At 41.2% G+C, this 22909-nt stretch overlaps 1 protein-coding gene across 2 annotated transcripts in view; it reads left to right on the top strand.

Annotated features, from left to right (window-relative positions):
* The window catches only part of LOC143525346 (NLR family CARD domain-containing protein 3-like), a 39674-nt gene extending 17177 nt beyond the window's left edge, over positions 1–22497 (top strand). Inside the window, exons 9-12 of one of the 2 annotated variants that reach the window (XM_077019168.1) lie at positions 1508–1681; positions 2129–2302; positions 20423–20469; positions 20698–22497. In XM_077019168.1, the coding sequence (XP_076875283.1) occupies positions 1508–1681; positions 2129–2302; positions 20423–20469; positions 20698–21269 (967 nt within the window). In that variant the 3' untranslated portion in view covers positions 21270–22497. The remainder of the gene's footprint in view (positions 1–1507; positions 1682–2128; positions 2303–20422; positions 20470–20697) is intronic. The other variant, XM_077019177.1, reaches the window with a different exon arrangement.
* The last annotated feature ends 412 nt before the right edge of the window (positions 22498–22909 follow it).

Raw genomic sequence — 22909 nt, 5'->3', positions numbered from 1 at the left:
GTCTACGTTGTCTGCATCTTGCCGTCTGTGTCTGTGGCTCCTCGTGGGTGTGGTTGTGTCTGCGTGTGTTCATTCGTCCCACCTGTGGCCCGTCTCGTAATCACTCGGGGCTCATGTAGTTTGTCTATTTAATGTGCGTTCGCGCAGTGTCGTGTGCTTGTCGTTGTCTTTAGTGTGCACGTTGTGTGTGTGTTACTGTCATTTTATGTGGAATAAAGCAGTGACGTTGGCTGCAAAGCAGGATCTGTGTCTCGTCCTTGCTCCTACCCGCCACCATTACAATAAAGATCTATGTCCTTTTAAAAAGTTTCCTTTTAAGAAAATTGAACTTCCTTTGAGTACAGTATTAAAAATACTACCACACAAGACAATGCAAGACAATCTCATAATTTATTATTATTTCATTATTTCAAGTTTTGTTCCTTAATTCATACTTAATAAGTATTTTTAGTTAAAAATAACTACATGAACTACATTTCATTAAATGACCAGATTGTGGAGAGAAATTAAAATTGGTGATGCAAAACTAATTCCCAGAATCTCCTAGTAGAGAAATTCAGAGTCCTTGTCCAAACATGTGTGGGTATTTATGAAAACACACACACTCCTACATAGAGCTGAACACACCCACACACACACCTACATAGAGCCTGCAGAAACACACAGCCTGTAAAACTGCTCTGCCTCAATTGTTTATAAATGTTCCAAATCCAAACGTCCACATCAACACTACTGTGAAAGAAAATGTGGCAATATCTTTAAATTTCATTTACACATATGACAAATACCCAATATTAAATGATATGTTATGAAAAGTCCACCTTTTCAGTGCTTGTGCACATACATTTGTCAACATTATATCAAAGCTCACAGCTACGCAAGTTAGGATAATCAGGTTTAATATTGTGGAGTGTCACAGTCACAGCTCCGGACCCTTCCCTCTGGGCATGTAGTTATGTCCATGCTTGTAGTTCCGTGGGTGTGGGTCGTTTGTGAGCATGTTCGTGGTCGCACCTGTGCCTTGTTTCGAGATCACGAGGGTATGTGTTAATCACCTATACAATGTGTGTTCGCGCAATGTCTTGTGCTCGTCTTTGTCTAAAGTTTCGTGCCTGTGTTAGTGTTGTCTTTTTGCTTGCCCTCTGCATGAAGCTGCACGTGTTTGTGGTATTATTAAACGTTTTTTGTTGCACTGTTCGATGCTCGTCGTGCCTCCTCCTTTCAGCATCACAGGAGGGTGTTTGGTGGTGTAAGATCATAGGTGAGGAATGGAGACGAGATCTCACCATGTCAGTAGTTTATTATAAAGCACAGGGTGAAGCCTCCACTACAGTTACTGCCCTCTCTAGCGGCCCATACTGGCTGCTCTGATACTTGTTAATCTGTTCATGCAATTTCATCCTATTTTCCAACATACAGAGGATCATTTAATCAGCAGTTCGGATTCTGGAATCCAGCATCATCTGATTGATCTGCATTTTGTACTGTATTTACTCCTCCTTTACAGACTGTCTGGCTGTGGTCTCACTGAGGAGTCTTGCAAATCTCTCACATCAGTTCTACAAACAGAAAACTCCTCACTGAGAGAGCTAGAGATTAATAATAATGACCTACAAGATTCAGGAGTGGAGCAGCTCTGTGCTGGACTGAAGAGTTCAAACTGTAAACTGGACATTCTCAGGTGAGTTTTCTGTCAATTTAATCTGGAATGGAAACAGTAAAGTGTGGTGACACTACAGAGTTTTAAGAAATGTGATTTATGTCCTTTAAAAAAGTCAATTTCTTTAAAAAAAATAATGAACTTCCTTTGAGTAGCCTACAGTATAAAAAAATTCTACCACACAAGGCAATGCACATCCACAATATTCCACTATTGTTATGAAAAATCAACATTTTCAGTGCTTGTGCACACACATTTGATTACATTATATAAAGTTCAGAGCTAAGCAGGTTAGGAGTATTAGGTTTATTATTGTGGAGGGTGTTTGGTGGTGTAGGAATGGATACGTGACCTCACCATGTCAGTAGTTCCACTACATTTACTGGCCTCTCTAGCGCCCCACACTGGCTGCTCTGCAAATGCATCTCCCTCACTTTCTCTCTCCCTCTTTTTCCCTCCGTTCTGAAGATTGTCTGGTTGTTTGGTCACAGAGGAAGGCTGTTCTTCTCTGGCTTCAGCTCTGAGTTCAAACCCCTCCCACCTGAAAGAACTGGATCTGACTTACAACCACCCAGGAGACTCAGGAGTGAAGCTGCTCTCTGCTAGACTGGAGGATCCCCACTGCAGACTGGACACACTCAGGTATGTAGGAATCCCCTTAAACACCTGAACACATACTTCAAATGTGAGAAGAACAGTGTCATACATAGCACAGCACACATGACACACACATGGTCTTATTCCTAAAATACATACAGTATCATACATGACATCAGTGGCAGGTCGTCAGTAGAGAGCGCTGGGGTGCCACCCCCATCAAATTATCCAGAAAAAAATGTTACTTAGACATATGAATTTATGTCAATTATATTTCGCAAAGATATTATGAATCTAGTAATATTGACAATTATCATTCATTTAAAAAAAGAAGAATTCTATCCTCTGAATATCTGTGACATTACACGTGTACCGTATACCTTCTGTGTGTGGGGCGCCAGACTAATGGGTGTCAATGTAGGTCCTTAAACTTTTGGCAAGCATGTGAGCTGGAGAAGCTCTTTAATTGGTTGCCTTAAAGTTTGCTGCTGGACAGAGAGCTGCACCCCAGACACACCTACTTTTATCAGTAGCCTATCAGTATAGTTAATTATTGCTTCTGGAATATTCTTTAAAGGTTTTGACTCCACACACAAGGCAGTGAAAGTAATCTGTGAAGTCTAGACCCTAGAGAGGTGTGTATATGTGTATGTGTGTGTGGGTGAGAGAGAGAGAGAAATAGAGAATTGCAGTGCAATGTGCTGTTACTGTGTTGTATTGAATGGTGGTACATTTTACAGCTGGTGGTGAGTTTGAAAATTACATTTCAAACGTGTTGTTATTGAATGCAAATGCATATTACATTACATTATGTTACAATTACCTCTATAACAATGGCAACATTCAGATGTTAAAGGGGAAACAGCATCTCTCCTCTTTGCATTAACATAGTCACCCTACTGCACTCAGTCTGGATACAAATACACTTTCACAATGTAAATAGAGCCAATTGCATTTTTGTTTCCATGGTTACCTCTTCGGTCAGCCAATCAGATTCATCCTCTTTCTCCCTCAGTCAATCAGCACGGGGCTTATAGCCCACTAAGTAGATCAGGTAAGTGTTTGAATCATGGCAGCTGAAGAGTCATTAGAGTAATTCACAGAGTAGCAGATGAGGTGGAGGAGAGATGAGGATGTGATGAGAGTGAAGAGGTTTGTGGAGCAAGTTTGTTTCTCTAATTACATTATGTGGAAAAACATTCTCACTGCTTCACTGTACCCAGAGAAGACAGTTAGGAAACGGATCATTTATCAAGATTTACTTCATCAGAGAAGAAATTCACTCAGTCTACTGAGGAAGTGTAGACTTTTAAAACAGTTTATTACCACGACATAGTAATATTTCTACCTTGAAAACATTTTTGTTAGATATTTGCATATATTGTCAGTGACAACAGCGCAATGCTGACAGATTAGAGTTTAGTCTACTATACTCTGTCTAGCTGCTCTTAGGAATAATTCATAACATTGATTATGTCCATCTAGATGATTTTTTAAATAAGGTAATTAACATTTTCAAATGCCCATCACTATTATCAGCATCTGTACTGACATTAGTAAACTATCTAACTAATAATGCTACCAAAATGGAGCCCAGGTGTCTACAAGCAGTGTGGGAACTCGACAGTAAATTCTAGTCAGGCTATTTACTCACTTTATTTGGCTTTATCTATTTTTTCTGGCATATTCTGGCTGTATCTGGCTTAACAACTCACTAGCTTTGCCATCATTAGCAAGCAACTATAAGAAAGGTACACCAGGTACACATCTGTAAGAGAGTTTGGTGATATTTTGTGTTTATTATAATAATCTAATGATAATCATTTAGATATAGAAGTATTTCCTGGAGCTTTTAATTTAAAGTTGTAAGTTATATTCAGCCATGAAATCCTATTGGTCAAGAATGCTGCTGTTATAGAAGTGTATAGGTTTCGACGGTCTTGCCTAGTCTGTAGCAGCCGTGAAATGTATTAGTTCTAGACATTATTCATGTTTGCATATGGGATGTGTGATGCGTTGAGCCAGGTGTATATCTAGGTGTATATTTGTGTGAGAAAGACAGAGTCCTGTTATCGAGGTGCATGTGTGTGTGTGTGTGTGTGCAGGGGCGGACTGGGACAAAAAATCGGCCCTGGCATTTTTGGACCAGACCGGCCCACTCACACTCGATAACGCTTTTCACACTTTTCAGTTTTTTGAATGTGTATACCAACAGTTTACAAAATTACCATTTTAAAAAGTGTAATTTCCTTTAATTTCTGTACATTGTCCCTAAACACCTCCATAAAAACTACCAAACATTTCCCCTTCCTATCAAGCATAGCCTTAGCCTAGCCTACTACTCACCCCACAAATATTAATAGTATAATAATGAAAATAGAATGCTGCCTGCTGAGATCTCAGATACTCACATACGTTATGTTAATAGGCCCTTTTCACACTTCCGCATTTTTTCTTCCGGAAGCTCTCGTTGCAGGGTAAAGTTACTTCCGTTACACATTAAACAATGGCAGAGTCCAATAACAAGAGCTTTTGCAGTGCACCAGGGTGCTCGATCTCGAAGCAAAAACAGTCGTATCTCAGTTTCTATGGTTTTCCGGCTGACGACGAGCAGAAAAGAAAATGGGTTTGTGCAATTAGGAGGGATGAAGGGGAAAACTTTGTGATACGGAGCATCTTTGTGTGTAGCCAGCATTTCACTGCTGCAGACTACATAGCAGGAAGCTCGCGGCTAAAAGTTGGTGCTGTTCCCTGTTACTGTTCCCAGTACTGTTACTGTTCCCAGTACTGTTACTGTTCCCAGCCGGTTTCAGTGGAACAGTTGCTGTCCGCGTTTGAAAGATCAAGCTCTCGGCTGGGAGTACACGTACGTCCGCTAGCATCTAGCTGTTACCCGCTAGCATCTAGCCCCGGTTCGCTAGCTTCTAGCTCCGGTTCGCTAGCTTCTAGCTCCGGTTCGCTAGCTTCTAGCCCCGGTCCGATAGCATCTAGCCCCGGTTCGCTAGCATCTAGCTCCGGTTCGCTAGCATCTAGCTCCGGTTCGCTAGCTTTTAGCTCCGGTTCGCTAGCTTTTAGCCCCGGTTCGCTAGCTTCTAGCCGTGATCCGATAGCTTCTAGCCGTGATCCGATAGCTTCTAGCCGTGATCCGATAGCTTCTAGCTAGAAAAGAGCAAGCTCTTGGCTGGCAGTACACCACGAACATCTACTAGTCGAGAGTTTGCTCTTTCAAATGCGGACAGCAACTGTTCCACTGAAACGGCTCTGAAACTAGTTGTGATCCGCTAGCATCCAGCTCTGCTCGGTAGCATCCAGCTCTGACCATCACTTTGCTGTCGACTATATTGGACACTGAATAAACAATAACACGTAATAACTTGGTGTGTGTCATGAACTTTATTGATACTGATGTAAACCAAACAATCAATAGCTGACGTCCCTTGGCTAGCTAAAGCTGGGCGTACACTGTACGATATTTTAAATCATGTGCTCAGCTCCAGCTCAAACTACGACTAAATCGCAGGGAGAGTCGGCTCGTGGAGCTGCTTCAACAGTGCGATACTCTCACGAGGAGCGATTTGAATTTCAAACATGTTTGATATTCTTGCGACGCTGCGATTTCTGATCGGGAGTTGGTCGTGAGGTGTGAATCGCTCCTCGTTTACCTGTGTAAACTATACGATGCACGACACGCGATTGAGCCGAAACTCGGCCCGATCGCAAAAATAGTCGCACGACTATAAATGGGCCAAAAATCGCACAGTGTATGCCCAGCTTAACCTAGCTAGATATTGTTAACTAAAGCTGTCAGTATCATTTGTAATATTATAATATATATCATAATAATATAGACTGTTTTACCACTCCGTAGGATGACTAATGGAACCAGCTATACCTTAAATAATAGTTAGTTACCTAGCTAGTGCTAGCTGGTGTTAGCTTACCCTGGTATAAGTGAATAAATTATTCTACAAACAATTTGTAGCCTCTATTTAACTTGGAACCGTTCGTTGTTGAATGTTCTCCAACGATACTGGAAACGTATTTAAAATTCAGTCTCGGCAGCGACGACAGGGATGAAGTAAACACACGCTCCATGCTGAGGTGAATTGACAACAACTATCTTCTGCGAGTACCGGAACTTGTTTTACCCGGCGGTGACGTATTTCCGTTTTGTTGTGAAAAGGGCCTATCAACGTTAGATTGCACTACGCACCGGCGCATGGAGGAGGGGGGTGTTTGATGATATGATTGGTGCAGCTCTGTGTCAGTAAAGAAAATAACCAATGGGCTGCATACCAGCGTGTTTAAGGACCGGTAAACTCTCGTGCTGACTTTTTTTTTGCCAAATGCATTATGCAGGCAGCAGGAGCATCGCGAAAGGTGTGTTAATGTGATTAGCCAGACCATAGTCAATCAGCCTGCCTCCATCTGAATCGGCCCACTGATCTACTTGTTTTATGGGCCGGTCAGACCAATATATAAATAGATAAAAAAGTGTCAGGACTGTCGGCCCAAATAGCACGTCGGCCCACCGGGAAAATGCACGGTATGCCCGATGGCCAGTCCGTCCCTGTGTATGTGTGTGTGTGTGTGTGTGTGTGTGTGTGTGTGAGAGAGAGAGAGAGAGAGAGAGAGAGAGAGAGTCCTGTTATCTAGGTGTATATTTGAGTGTTAAGACCCAGATGAACCTGGCTCACTAGTCAGGGTTGCAACATAAAACAGAAATAAAAATATATATATAGGGCGACACTGAAATGGATGTCTGGGCTGTTGAAATTAATTTAATTATATATTAGTTATCTATATATTGGTATCAATAATTGTGACGGGCAGGGTCATGCCAAGTCTCAGGGAAAATGGATAGTTTAATGAAGAAAGTGCACAAACCAAAAACCTGTGACATGACCAGCAGTCAACTGGTACAAAGACAAGACATATATAGGCAAACAAACCACCCTCAGGTGAGACAGATCGCGGGCTCCGCCCACCTGAGGGACAAACACTACACAACAACAACAGGACAGTTGCTGCTGTAGACGGAGGCGACCAGTAGGGAGCCCGCCGTACCGTGACAATAATAAATAAAGATTTTAAAACAATGTCTTCAGGCTGGGCCAAGACCAACATAAACAAAACTCCATAATCCCCTGTTTCAATTTAATTAACCTTACAAAAAGAAAACAAACGAAAATACATAAACCTTCCCTATCTCCCTATAACTTATACAGGAGACAATTTTTAGGCAATAAACTCAAAATAGACAACCCCCAAAATCAACAATTATCTTTATAAACTATACATAAATACAATAAATGGGTATTGGATATAAGCATTACTTCTCACAATGCTTATTGATATCTCTCATAACAGACCTGACTGTAAAACCATCAGTAGGGAGTTTTTCCTCGCCACTGTCGCCCTTGGCTTGCTCATTAGGGTTCTGGACCCGTAGTATTGTTAACCTTTTAAATCCTGTAAGGCGCTTTGTGACAACATGTGTTGTGAAAAGCGCTATACAAATAAACTTTGATTGATTGATTGATTGAGTCCAAACTCACACAGCCGGTTACAAAACAAGCCAGAAACCACTCAGTATCACCCAATGACCAAGTGGAGTCCACTGCTCAAGACACCACAAGGCTCTGCTTCTCTCTCGGAGTGAGCTTTTAAAAACCTGCCATTCAATCTCATCCTTCGCAATGAAGCCACATGACTCCCACACCAGATGGTAATCAGGTCGTTGCCTCATCTGGAGAACCTGCAAAATAACTCCAAACCAACCAAACAAAAAAAATAATAACAAAAATGACCATAACAGTGAGAAAGTGAGACAGTCCTGTTATTTAGGTGCATGTGTGTGAGATAGAGAGAGTCCAGTTATCTAGGTGTATGTGTGTGTGTGTGTGTGAGACACTCCTGTTATCTGGGTGGATATATGTGTGTGTGAGAGACAGGCCTGTTATCTAGGTGCATGTGTCTGTGAGAGAGAGAGAGAGAGAGAGAGAGAGAGAGAGAGAGAGAGAGAGAGAGACCGTCCTGTTATCTAAGTGCATGTGTGTGAGAGACAGTCCTGTTATCTAGACGTTTTGTGTTTATATGTGTGTGAGAGAGAGACAGTCTTGTTATCTAGGTGTATGTGAGAGAGAGAGAGTTTTGTTATCTAAGTGTATGTGTGTGTGAGTCCTTTGTGAGTCCTGTTATCTAGATAGACAGTTCTCTTATCTGGGTGGATAAGTGTGTGAGAGAGACAGGTCTGTTATCTAGGTGCATGTGTGTGGTGAGAGAGAGAGAGACAGTCAGTCAGTCAGTCAGTCCTGTTATCTAGATGTGAGTGTGTTCGTGAGAGAGACAGCCCTGTTATCTAAGTGCATGTGTGTGAGAGACAGTCCTGTTATCTAGACGTGTGTGTGTGTGTATATGTGTATGAGAGAGAGAGACAGTCTTGTTATCTAGGTCCCAGTGTGTATGTGATAGACAGACAGTCTTGTTATATAGGTGTATGTGTGTGTGTGTGTGTGAGAGAGAGAGAGTTTTGTTATCTAAGTGCATGTGTGTGGTGTGTGTGTGTGAGAGAGAGACTTAGAGAGACAGACAGTCAGTGAGTCCTGTCATCTAGACACGTGTGTGTTTGTGTATGAAATTAAATGAAATGAAATGTGCCATATTTAGGGTTCACATAAATAGTGTGGGAAACCTATTGTAATAGCTCAATTTTTTTTCTTTCTTATTAGGGTTCACACACGTAGTGTGGGAAACCTATTGTAATTGCTGGTATTTTTCTTTACATGCATCATCATGGGGTCAAGTGGTATCAAGGCACATAATGATGATGTCATCACTCAAAAAACATGGCCGCCATTCGACACTTAATTGGTTTTGGCCATTTGACAGGCTTATCATAGGTACATACGCATGAAACTGACATGGTATGTTCATGTACACACCCTCTAAGACATACTCATGTTAGAAGGGAATTGCACCACTAGGTGGCGCTATACTAGAAAATCCAGAATTTCTCCTACATATTTTCACTTATCAAGAAAAGCTTGGACTCATATGATTGTGTAACGGTGGTGAACCCGAGGGTAGAGATGGATCCATAAGCAGGTATGAATATACTTGATTTAATAACAATAAACAAATAGCAGACCCCATAGGGAAGGCAGGCAGCAGCACAAAAGGGCAAGGCAAAAAGGGAGAGTCAAAAACCAGGCAGAGAATGTCAAAAAACCAAAAGACTTCAGAAGGCAGGCAGAGGTACAAAAAGGCTAGGCGAAACAGGAGGGTAACAACAGACCAGAGCAGAGCAGGGATCAAAAACCAGAATCAGTCCGAAATGTAATGCAAGAAATAAGGCTTGGTAAAGTCACTCAGAGAGGCAATACTTCGCAATGGTGTCTATGTACAGAGTCCTTAAGTAGGTTGTGGTGAGTGTTTCATTGGAGTCAGGTGTGCTGGTCAGTATTCCGGCGATGGCGCCCTCTGGCGGTCACAGGTGTGATTGCCATTCCTGACAGATTGTATGCAGAATGCCTAGCAACTTTCCAATTACATGTGCTTTGCAAAAATGTACCACTTTTTCACTATTATCAAATATATATAACTTGTCATTTTCATACTAGTCCTAGCATTTTAACTTCATCACCTTTAAATCACACCTTGTAATACTCAGCAGACTCTGAAATACTAAGATTAGCGAGAAAATCCTAAGGTTTTCACAAATTAATATTTTTCATATGCATCACAATGCTACCATTGTAACACATCAAATTCCCAGTTCAATAACTACGCCATAGTATGTCTGATTGTTATGAAAATTGACATCCACATTCACATGACCATTATGGTGATGTATGCCAAGTTTGAGCCAAATCCGTCCACAATTATTTTATTCACCCCCCCCCCCCCCCCCCTCCTCCACTCCCTCCACACTCCCCCATGCTTGTAACACTTTACAACTCATGGGCTCTACCTGCCCCCGCCTCTCTTTCACATGCACTTACAAAAACACAGGCCTCTGTAGCTTTCACACTGCCCTTGCCATACCTACCCATTTCTCTGAGTAACCCAGATACAAACACACAAACTGACGTTTAGCTTCTGTTTTTGAAAACACACTCTCTCTCTTTCTCTCTCTCTCTCTCTCTCTCTCACACACACACACACACTCACACACACACACACACACACACACACACACACACACACACACACACACACGTCTACTTATAGGTTTAACACACACACTGCCCTAGCCATGTATACCCATTACTCTTTGACTAAAACACACACACACACACACACACACAGATATTTAACTTTTTTCTCCATAAACATTCACACACAGGACTACAACTATGCTTCATATACACAGTTCTCTAGCCATTTCCAACACACTAACTGATGTTTAGCTTATTTTTGCCATCCAAAGACACACTAAGATAATCTCAGCAAGTGATTTAGATCTATTATCTGAATTGTTTTGCCATTACAATGCTTTGTGACCTTTTGGGCCTTGGTGACTCATAAGCCAGTTAAATGGACACTGATACTTCAGAGCACGCTACATGTATTCAAATCCAAGGTTAATTATTTACTCTAAACAGTGCTCATATCCTATATTGCCCATGGGCCCCTGCATATCTTTTTGAGATTCAAGACATTTGACATTGGGTGACTTTATTTGCTTAATCTGATTAATGTCAGAACATGAAATATGAAAATGAATAAAAACATAATACATTTTCAAATAGTGGACTTTATTGCATTGTCTTTGAGACCACTTTTCTGCACTCATTCAATTTTGGATCTTAGGCCACTTATACCTGCTAAATATTTTTTAAATGGACAGTATCGATACATATAATATTCATATTGTTGAAGCTCTTTCATATTTTATCCAATTCTGACCAAAATGCACAAACCCATTCACAATCTCATCCTGAAAAATTGGCCATGTTTCATCCAAATTGGTTATTGTATGGCTCTACAGTGCAATATTATATACGATGGATGTGCCTCTGTCACCTTCTCCCTCTCACATGCACGCAGGCTGAAACTCACACACTCAGTCTCTCTCACACTCTCACCCACATTCCCCCTCCCATCTCTGCGCTCTAAGTAAACATTGCTCTGGCTACCTAGATCTCGGTGTCTCTCTCTCACACAAACACACAGACACACACACCTTTATACCTGCATGTATGTATAGTTTCTATGTATACTTATGTATGTATGTATTAGTATATCTTGTCATAGTTTGAGTACATACACTACCACACACACACTTCTACCTAAATCTATGTATAGTTTGTATGCATATCTATAGTATATGTATAGTATATGTCAGTCATGCCAGCGATGTCAGTCATATCAGACATGCCAGTCATGTCAGTCCAGTCATGTCAGTTATATCAGTCATATCAGACATGCCAGTCATGTCAGTCCAGTCATATCAGTCATGTCAGTCCACATTCATACTTTGAATACACGGACAGTCATGTTAGGCGTGCAAGGTGTGCAAGGAGTGAATTAACAAAGCATAGTCTCTGGCTCCCTCATTCTCTCTCTGTCAGTAATATACAGGCCCAATCATGTATAGACACAGGCAGGCCTTCCTATATTGTTCACATAGATGCAGCCCTAGCCAGATGTGCTATTTCTGTGTCTCCTTTTCTGACACACGCAGATGTCATCACACATTTGTAGAGCACACACTGGCCAAACCCAAACATCTTCTTTTCACTTTTATTTTCCAATATCTTTCACACTGTAGGGCCTAGAAACAAAATTCTACTTCTGTTGCAGTCCTTGGATCAAGCCAAGATGTACTGCTTACATCAAAAAACACACAAACACACATACACACAATGCTAATCACAGCATGTGATTTACTTCTGATCTGAGTCATTTTGCCAACTTTTTGGGATTTTTTGCCTTTTCGTGTGTGAACCAGCGATCGCCGCTTGCGGCTATATTTAGGGTTCACACACATAGTGTGGGAAACCTATTGTAATTGCTCAGATTTTTAGGGTTCACACACACAGTATGAACCCTGCAATTCTGCAATTCAGACCCTGCAATTCACTACCTAGTCAGTATAAGCCAATCCAATGAGGGGGCGTAAACTCAATAGTACATTTTGCGCATATGGAGCTCTAATTAAAGAAAACTTGAATGCAATGAGATGGCACTTCACAGAGAGCTTCCCTCTGAGGGTCTGGGGCAGCTCGCAGAGGTTAACATACCTCACCTGCTAGGAGTCGCTATAACATGCAAAAATTTTCCCCATGCACTCAGATTGACCGAACCACATGAAACTTGGCAGACATCATCTATGGGCCTCTGGGAAGCAGGTCCTAAAGCAGACACGCCATACTTCCAAAATGGCTGATGTAATTGGCCAATCAGTGATCGGCATGCGTTTGACAGGCTTACCATTGGTCGATCTGCATGAAACCTCTTGGGTGTGGGCAAGTGCGCGCCCCTATGACATACTCCAGCCGGGTGTCGATTGGCCACTGGTGGGTGCTATTGCAAAAAAAGCAAGTATATCCCCTACATAATTCCACTTGAGAACATGCAATTGGACTCTACTGATTCCTTGCAGTAGTGTGAACAACTTTTCCATTACATGTTCTATTAAAAAATGCACAGTTCATTTACAGTTAATAATAGTTTGAAATCATCACTTTTCATACTCCTCCTACGATTTTCATACTATCATGTCAAGCAAAGTCTTATAATACTCTACAGAGTGTGAAATAAAAAAAAAAACTATCCAAAGATTTTGGATCTTAAGCCACTTATACCTGCTAAATATTTTTTTAAATGGACAGCATCGATACATATAATATTCATATTCTTGAAGCTCTTTCATATTTTATCCAATTCTGACCAAAATGCAGAAGCCCATTCCAGGGCCTGAAATTCATTTTTCAAAATGAGTGGGAATTCCCCCCTTAAATGTGTCACATAAGGGGGATTTCTACATTTTGGGGGGGATACTACTGGTGAACCTAAATACAGGTCTTGCTGTGCTTCAACAAGATATATATAATTAGGGGTGGGACGCGTAAAAAAAATTAATCGAATTAATCGGAGGCTTTGTAATTAATTAATCGAAATTAATTGCATTTAATCGCATTTCAGTATTTAACATGAGAAATATTAATTTAAGTTTGAATGATGAATGAATCAATGAACATAATCATAAACTTCAACATCTTGTTTATTTTTCCACCAGTCTACTACATAGACCAATAGATGAGTGCAGAAAACAGAGCAAACAGTTTTCAGAACACTGGAAATTCTGACCAAAAGTGTCAAAAAAATATTAATTTTGTGAGTTTTGCTCAGGATATTGGAAGAATTGAAGTAAATCAGAAGATGTTTTTTAATACCATTTTAGATGGTATATTTTTCTTTAATTTCCCAGGCCTCTGCCACAGGCATCTTCATAGTGCCTAGAAGTGGTCTTCTGCATGCTCAAAACAAATGACTGGATCTTCCATTCATCATCTATAATATGAGCTGTCACACCAAGATAATTCTTGTTGCTAACAGAGGTCCAGTGATCCCCAGTCAGAGACATTGTCTTTCTGGACGGGAGTTCATAACTTGCATCAGTTAACGCAATGTGCTTCTTGTAAGCCTTTATCTTCGACCACAGAGAGCGGACAACACAAATAATGTTACGCGTTATGTATAAACGCGTGCGGAGTCGCGCGCTACGGCCACTCGCGAAAGTTTAATCCAGTCTTAATGGTCCAATGAAGGTAATTTAAAAACCAGGACATTTCCTCACTTAAAAAAACCCGGGACAGGATGTGAAATACGAACATGTCCCGGGAAATATGGATGTTTGTTCACCCTATCGTACTAGAAATACATTTAGCAGCTAAGTTATCTTTACTGACCTGCGCGTTAGCCCCAACATGTTTTGCGTTGATGTGGTAACGAAGGGTGGAAGTGCTCCTGTGATAAGCGAACTCCTTCCTACATAAAGTGTAAATAACACTATTTGTGTTTGTACTTCCATCTGGAAGTTTCTTATATTTAAATGTCCCATCCACCAGCGTAGCCTCTTCAGTCATCTCCATCATGATCTTTTTGTGCGTCCATATAATCTGTATGTCTGGAACTCGTGCACTGAAAAACATTCCACGGTGCAAAAGTGTCTCATGCGTTAAAATGCGTAAATTTTTTTAGTGCGTTAATTTTCCTGTAATTAATTAATCGAAATTAACGCGTTAAAGTCCCACCACTAATATATATATGTGTGTATATAATATATATACATTGTAACTTGTCTCTTTGTGTGCTTTGTGTATCTAGTCTTGGAACATCCTGTGATTAGTTAAGGTAGGACTTGAGTTTAATTACTATTGCCTCAGATTCTGGTAGATTCTAGGCTTCTTATCATAACCTTGTTGTTTTGTTAGCTGTTATTGGCTGTAATTAGTCACTTCAGGTGTAGTTTCGCCCTGGTCTAAGGTGTGAATTAAGGGGCGGATACAGCACTGACAAACAGATAAATTAGGACAACTCTAGTTTTAGACTTCAGTGTGCTTTGTGTATCTAGTCTTGGAACATCCTGTGATTGGTTAAGCTGTTATTGGCTGTAATTAGTCACCCCAGGTGTAGTTTTGCCCTGGTCTAAGGTGTGAATTAAGGGGCGGATACAGCACTGACTAAAACAGATAAATTAGGACAACTCTAGTTTTGGACTTCAGTGTGCTTTGTGTATCTAGTCTTTGAACATCCTGTGATTGGTTAAGCTGTTATTGGCTGTAATTAGTCACCCCAGGTGTAGTTTCGCCCTGGTCTAAGGTGTGAATTAAGGGGCGGATACAGCACTGACTAAAACAGATAAATTAGGACAACTCTAGTTTTGGACTTCAGTGTGCTTTGTGTATCTAGTCTTGGAACATCCTGTGATTGGTTAAGGTAGGACTTGAGTTTAATTACTATTGCCTCAGATTCTGGTAGATTCTAGGCTTCTTATCATAACCTTGTTGTTTTGTTAGCTGTTATTGGCTGTAATTAGTCACTCCAGGTGTTTCTCTCTTCACTCTCTTCACTGGCTTCCAGTAGCGGCACGCATCAGATATAAAACCTTGATGCTTGCTTACAAAGCCAAAAATGGACTGGCCCCTCCCTACATGATGTCCATGGTCAAAAGCCGATCTGTACAGCGAACACTTAGAACCTCAAGCTTGGCTCGACTTGAAACTCCATGCTTAAAGTCTCATGGAAGACAAAGCTCCAGACTTTTCTCCGTCCTGGCTCCAAGATGGTGGAACGATCTTCCATTAGCTGCTAGGACTGCAGAGTCTATTACTATCTTCAAGCGTAGACTGAAGACTCACCTGTTTGTTGAGTTCTTACCAGAGCACTAACTCAGCTGATACCACTTGCCGTGTTCTTAAATTGTATGTCTGTTTATGGTTATTTGTGCTTTTTGGCAAATGCCTAACTTGCAAAACACTAGGTAATGATATTGACTCCTGTAGTTTAGTAGTAGTCTGACTCAATGGTGTCTTGAATTCTGGCCTATCTGTACTATTTCCTAGGATGTATTCTGTGATCAGAAGCAAAGCACTTTGTAAGTCGCTCTGGATAAGAGCGTCTGCTAAATGCCGTAAATGTAAATGTATCTTGGTTCTTCTCTACCCTGATATGTCCTCTCCTTGGTCTTTCTTTTCTAAAAAAAACAAAAACATTCCAACTGCTCTCTTGGAGGGCCAAGCTCTGAAATTAGCATACATTGGTTAGGCTTGTTATAACTTCATTTTACGTCTGTTTTGTGTGCTGAAATGTGTCATCATATCACAATCAGCTGACTGGGCATCAGGCAGAATTTTATGCATTGCAGTAATCCAGGGTTGCCAACTCTCACGCAAAGAGCGTGAGACACACGCATTTGACCGTCTTCACACACACAAATGCCACATCCGATTTCTCATGCTGAAAAAATCTAGTTTATTTATCTCTGATCTACATCTATGATTCAATGAGTTACTAGTTCGCTCTGGCGCCACTAGTTCGCTTATATCGTTCTGATATAATACTTAATGTGTCCATTTTACCACCCCCCCCCCCCAAAAAAAAACAATTTACACATGGACACCCCGCCCCCGGCCAATATTTTACACACACGCCGCCACCCCCCTCCTAAAATCAAATCTCACTCAAAGTGATAAAGTTGGCAACCCTAGTAATCTGTTTTTCTGCCCTTCTCCTCCGTTATTGACCACCTCTTTCAGATCAGCCTCGCGCTTTCTTTTCAGTGCTGCTGTATGAGAGACACTAGCCGAGTGGCGACTTAAAGTCAATGTTTTGTAGCATCGGCTGGTAAAAGGCACAGCACCGTACATTTTACAAATCGAGCAGCTCATTTCACCACTATTAAGTTCGAGCCAAGGATATATATTTGGCCAGTTGGACTGAAACATATCTTTGGACTGCTGCTTTAGTTTACTACCGTCACCTGTCTGTGAATCGTGAGGATTAGTTTAGTCAATGTCACCGCCGCTGCTGTTTGTGCTAGGAAGAGTGAGAGCGCCGAGTGCAGCGTCCAGTACGAAAGTCGGTCTGTCCGACTATCTGTCCGTCTCACAATACAAACCGAGCTATTGTTTTGCTGAACGTTTTCGCTGTAATTGTGTGCGGGAGTTTCCCGCAGTATTATGGCTAAAATTGCGGGAATCGAAGAAATAGTGCGCAATTCCCGCAATCCCGCACTGAAATTCAGGCCCTGCCGTTCACAATCTCATCCTGAACAAATTTGCCAAGTTTAATCCAAATTGGTTATCGTATGGCTCTACAGTGCAATATTATATACAATGCATAAAAATGCATGTTAAAGTGCCTCTGTCACCTTCTCCCTCTCACACGCACGCACACTCTCACCCACATTCCCCCTCCCATCTCTGTGCCCTAAGTAAACATTGCTCTGGCTACCTAGATCTCTCCGTGTCTATTATACAGGCAAGACACACACATACAGGCGCAAGCAGGCCTTCCTATAGCATTTACCATGACACTTCCCTAGCCATACCCACCCATATCTCAGTGACTAACACATGCTCATACAAACTGATATTTGGCTTCTTTTTTGTGAGTCACACACAAACACACACACCTTTATACCTACATGTATGTATAATTTCTATGTATGCTTATGTATGTATATGTATTAGTATATGTTGTCATAGTTAGAGTACATACACTATCACACACACACACACACACACACACACACACACACACACACACACACACACACACACTTCTACCTAAATGTATGTATAGTTTTTATGCATATCTACAGTATATGTATATGTATATACAGTATATGTATAATACAGTATATGTATAATATGTATATGTATACTATACTATATGTATAGTATGTCAGTCATGCCAGTGATGTCAGTCGTACCAGTCATGTCAGTCCAATCATGCCAGTCATGTCAGTCCAGTCATTAGGCGTGTTAGGCGTGCTAGGTGTTGAAGGAGTGAATTAACAAAGCATAGTCTCTGGCTCCCTCAATCTCTCTCTGTCGGTAATATACAGGCCCAATCATGTATAGATGCGTGCAGGCCTTCCTATATTGTTCAATATAGATGCAGCCCTAGCCAGATGTGCTATTTCTGTGTCTCCCTTTCTGACACACACACATCTGTGGAGCACACACTGGCCAAACCCAAACAGCTTCTTTTCACTTTTAGGTCTAAAGGACCTTTTGGGCTTTCTTGTGCCTATTGAGGCCAAAATGCCTATTCTTGTGTGAACCCGCCAATCACCGCTTGCGGCTATTTTTCTTTCTTACTAGGGTTCACACACGTAGTGTGGGAAACCTATTGTAATTGCTGGAATTTTTCTTTCTTCTTCTTATTATTCTTTTTCCCATTTTTTTGACCTAAAACGTATTGTGCAGCCTAGACCGTAATGCCTAGAAACACCAGTAGTGAACCGTGACCATTAAACCTGGGCCCGCTACCCCCCCCCCCCCCCCGAAAAAAAAATCCTCTCCTAATAAACTGCAATAAAGAAAAAACTGAGACGACAGTATAGCTTTAGAAATGCAATAAACAATAATATCTGTACTAGATAACTTGTTAAGCAAAATAAGTTTCCAAACAAAATAAAGTTCACAGCTCTGTGGTTCTCGGAAGCGGAATATGTAAACAACGCGCACGAGGACATCAAAGGACTGAATCGAAAGTTCAGCTAGCGTCGCCACAGCGGGCGGAAATTATCATACAGTTAAGCCCGCCCACTAAGAGGGAAGATATGATTGGTCAATTTTGCTGTCATTTGAAACTGGTATTGCGCTGAATTATAACTGCCAGGCCCTCTGTAAACGAACAGCGGGCATCACAGTCCTGATAGAGGGAGACACAGGCTTACAGGCTTCCACTTAACCCCTCACCTTCCAACACAGATTGAATAGACACGGGTTAATAATTTATTTGCTTATATTTTTGTAATTGTTTAGATGTCGATTGTCAAACTGTAAGTAGATAAAATAAAATTGGATAAATTATATATATTTATGTTTTAAGAATATTTTAGGCCCTCTGAGAGGGCGTAGAGGGCCCTGACGGTTCCCCACTGAGAAACACCAAACTGGGCAAATTGATAATGTATGGTCCAAGGACCAGACTCAAGTACAGAGACTCACATTGACCTGATGGTGGTGCTATAGCACACCATTTTGTCTTTTGGTCCATATCTCCCACACCATAAGTCATAGAATCAAAATTCCAGTTCCTATGCATTCCTTGGCTCAATTCAATAGGACATTTCATATACAACTATGAAGCTCCGCCCACTTGGTATCACTCTTTGTATCAAACTACTCAGAAGAATCTCATTATTAAAACTTATCGACAACATTGTGACATTTCCATACAGCCTGGCTGTCACATATCAATCAATAGCTCTGAGGTGTGGCCAAATTTACTTCAGCAGCTATACCTCAACAATGCTTTGACCAATCTTCATGAAAATGTATCGGCTGATAGGGCACATGACTTCAAGGTCACAGGTCAAAGCTGGCCACGATTGTCCAATAGGGGGCGCTATAACATGGGAAAAATTGTTTCTCAGAAGCCATTAGTCACATCAAGCCAAAGCTTTACATGCATCATCAGGGGCCCAAGTGATATCAAGACACACAATGATGACATCATCACTCAAAAAACATGGCCGCCATGAGCCAATTAATTTTAATTTGAATTAATTGGCCATTTGACAGACTTACCATTGCCCAATCAACATGAAACCTCACCACTGTGCATATCTCAGGACTATGTGTCATGCTGTGCAGTTTTGAAACATTTGGCCACTACTTGGCGCTATTTGTGAAAATCATGCATAACTCCTCCAAATTTTCACTTAGGAACATGCAGCTTGATTCTAAAAAAATGCATACTACATACAAAGCAACCAAAAATAAAAAATCTCTGACCATAACAGTGAGAAAGTGAGACAGTCCTGTTATCTAGGTGCATGTGTGTGTGAGAGAGACATAGGTCCTTTTATCTAGGTGCATGTGTGTGTGAAACAGTCCTGTTACCTAGACAACCAGTCCTGTTATCTGGGTGGATATGTGTGTGTGAGAGACAGGCCTGTTATCTAGGTGCATGTGTGTGTGTGTGTGTGTGTGTGTGAGAGAGAGAGAGACAGTCCTGTTATCTAGATGTGTGTGTGTGAGACAGACAGTCCTGTTATCTAGGAGCATGTGTGTGCGAGACAGTCCTGTTATCTAGGTCCCTGTGTGTGTGTGATAGACAGACAGTCTTGTTATCTAGGTGTATTTGTGTGAGAGGGAGACAGTTCTGTTATCTAGGTGCATGTGTGTGTGTGTGAGAGAGAGAGAGAGAGAGAGAGACAGACAGACAGTCAGTGAGTCCTGTTATCTGTGTGTGTGTGTGTGTGTGTGTGTGTGTGTGTGTGTGTGGTGTGTGTGTGTGTGTGTGTGTGTGTGTGTGTGTCAGACTATCCTGTTGTCTGGGAGCATGTGTGAGACAGACAGACATTCCTGTAATCTTGGTGTGAGTAATCGAGTTTTCCTCTATTTCTATATTTGTTTGTGTGTGTGTGTGTGTGTGTGTGTGTGTGTGTGTGTGTGTGTGTGTGTGTGTTTTCTTTAGGGTGGATCATGCAGGGAAGATCAGACTCAAACCAGGACTAAGAAAATGTAAGCAGCAGTTTTGTAGTTAATACACACACACACACACAAACACACACACACACACACACACACACACACAACCGTGCGCGCACCCACACAGATAAACACACACACACCCTCACACAGATACACATATACATACACACAGATACATACACACACACACACACACACACAGATACATATACACACAGTATTTGTGTGGTCTCCTCTAATGTCTCTTCTTGTGTGCAGATGCATGTGAGCTCACACTGGACCCAAACACAGCACACACACGTCTCTCTCTGTCTGAGGGGAACAGAAAGGTGACGTGTGTGAATGAGCACCAGACGTATTTTTATCATCGAGAGAGATTTGATCACTATACTCAGGTGATGTGTAGAGAGAGTCTGACTGGACGCTGTTACTGGGAGGTTGAGTGGAGTGGAGATCATGTTAATATAGCAGTGACATATAAAGGAATCAGCAGGAAAGGAAACAGTGATGACTGTGGGTTTGGATACAATATAAAGTCCTGGATGTTGCGCTACTCTGATTACTGTTACTCTGTCTATCACAATAATAACTGCACTAGAATCTCTGTCCGCCCCTCCAGCTCCAACAGAGTAGGAGTGTATCTGGACTGGCCGGCCGGCACTCTGTCCTTCTACAGCGTCTCCTCTCACAAACACACACTCACACACTTACACACATTCCACTCCACATTCACTGAGCCCCTCTATGCAGGGTTTTTTGTTTTGGGTTCTGAATCCACAGTATTTTGGGTTTATTCTGACTCCTCAGTGTGTGTGTGTGAGCTAGAATAACGTCCTGTGTACTGGAGCAATACCCGAGTCTTCATGGAAACATACACTCCTCTTCACACACAACTGGAGAACAAAACCTCTCTCTCACACACACACACACTTTCTCTCTTGCACACACAATATTTTTGTTTGACGCTTGAAATACCATAGACACACACACACACACACACACAAACACACACACAGGGCAGTCCAGTTGTGTCCAATGTCTTATCAACCAACGTACATCTATATTCTAGATGGGGCTTTTGAAATGTTTCAGCGATGCAATAATGTGTCTTTTACAAATGTTCATGCACATGCTTAATACACATGCAACTATTTCATCTGTATATGGACATGCTTTCCATTGATCTGTGTATGACTATCTGGATGTCTGGAGGTTTTTGTACTTTATTTCCTTTCCTTTATGTGTAGGTAAGGTAGTTGATATGGTTTTGTTATAGACATTTTGTTTATTGTTCTGAGCATTGAGTTGATTCTTGATACATCCCTGTGCAGTTGTAAATAAATTAGTGGAGGGACTTTAACACGTAATTTTTGATTAATTAATTACAGGGAACGAACTAAAAAAATTAACGCATTTTAACGCATGAGAGACTTTCGCACAGTGGAATGATTCTGAGTGCATGAGTTCCAGGCATACAGATTATATGGACGCACAATAAGATGAGCATGATGGAGATGACTGAAGAGGCTACGCTGGTGGATGGGAAATTTAAATATAAGGATATAAGGATGGATTGCTATGGACTGTAGACCGCTCTCTGTGGTCGAAAGCTTAAGTAAGACACGGCAAGTATGAGGTAGGCAGAGTCGCGCGCTACGGTCACTCGCAAAAGTATAATCCAGGCTTTACAAGAAGTGCTGCAAATTGCGTTATGAAGTTATGAACTGCCGTCCAGAAAGACAATGTCGAAGAAAATCCAGCAGCTGTATGATGAGGAAAGGGAAGTAAAACAGGTTATTGTGAAGAGCGCCACAAATTTGGCTCTGACTGGGGACCATTGGACCTCTGTTAGCAACAATAATTATCTTGGTGTGACAGCTTATATTATAGATGATGATTGGAAGATCCAGTCATTTGCTTTGAGCATGCAGAGGACCACTTCTAGGCACTATGGAGATGCCTGTGGCAGAGGCCTGGGAAATTAAAGAAAGTCTACCATCTAAAATGGTATTGAAAAACATCTCCTGATTTACTTCAGTTCTTCTTATTCTTCCAATATCCTGAGCAAAATTCCCAAAATTAAACAACATTTTTGGTCAGAATTTCCAGTGTTCTGAAAACTGTTTGCTCTGTTTTCTGCACTCATCTATTGGTCTGTGTAGTAGACTGGTGGAAAAATAAACAAGATGTTGAAGTTTATGATTATGTTCATTGATTAAAAAGAAATATTTAAATAGCGACAAATCTAGCGTTAGGACCATGCAGAAAACGACCGCTCTGAGCTCCACTCCGGTAACACTTTACGTTCCTAAAAATGAATTTTCCATGAAGCAAACCTGGCGACTTCGTGGCTGCATCCATGTAAACACACGTACGATTTGTAATTCACAGGTTTGAAAACTCGTTCTCGCCCCTAGTGTGCAATTTATATATATATATATATATATATATATATATATATATATATATA

The sequence above is a fragment of the Brachyhypopomus gauderio genome, chromosome 1 (genome assembly GCF_052324685.1).
Source record: "Brachyhypopomus gauderio isolate BG-103 chromosome 1, BGAUD_0.2, whole genome shotgun sequence".
NCBI lineage: Eukaryota > Metazoa > Chordata > Actinopteri > Gymnotiformes > Hypopomidae > Brachyhypopomus > Brachyhypopomus gauderio.
This window is presented reverse-complemented; position numbering and strand designations above follow the sequence as displayed.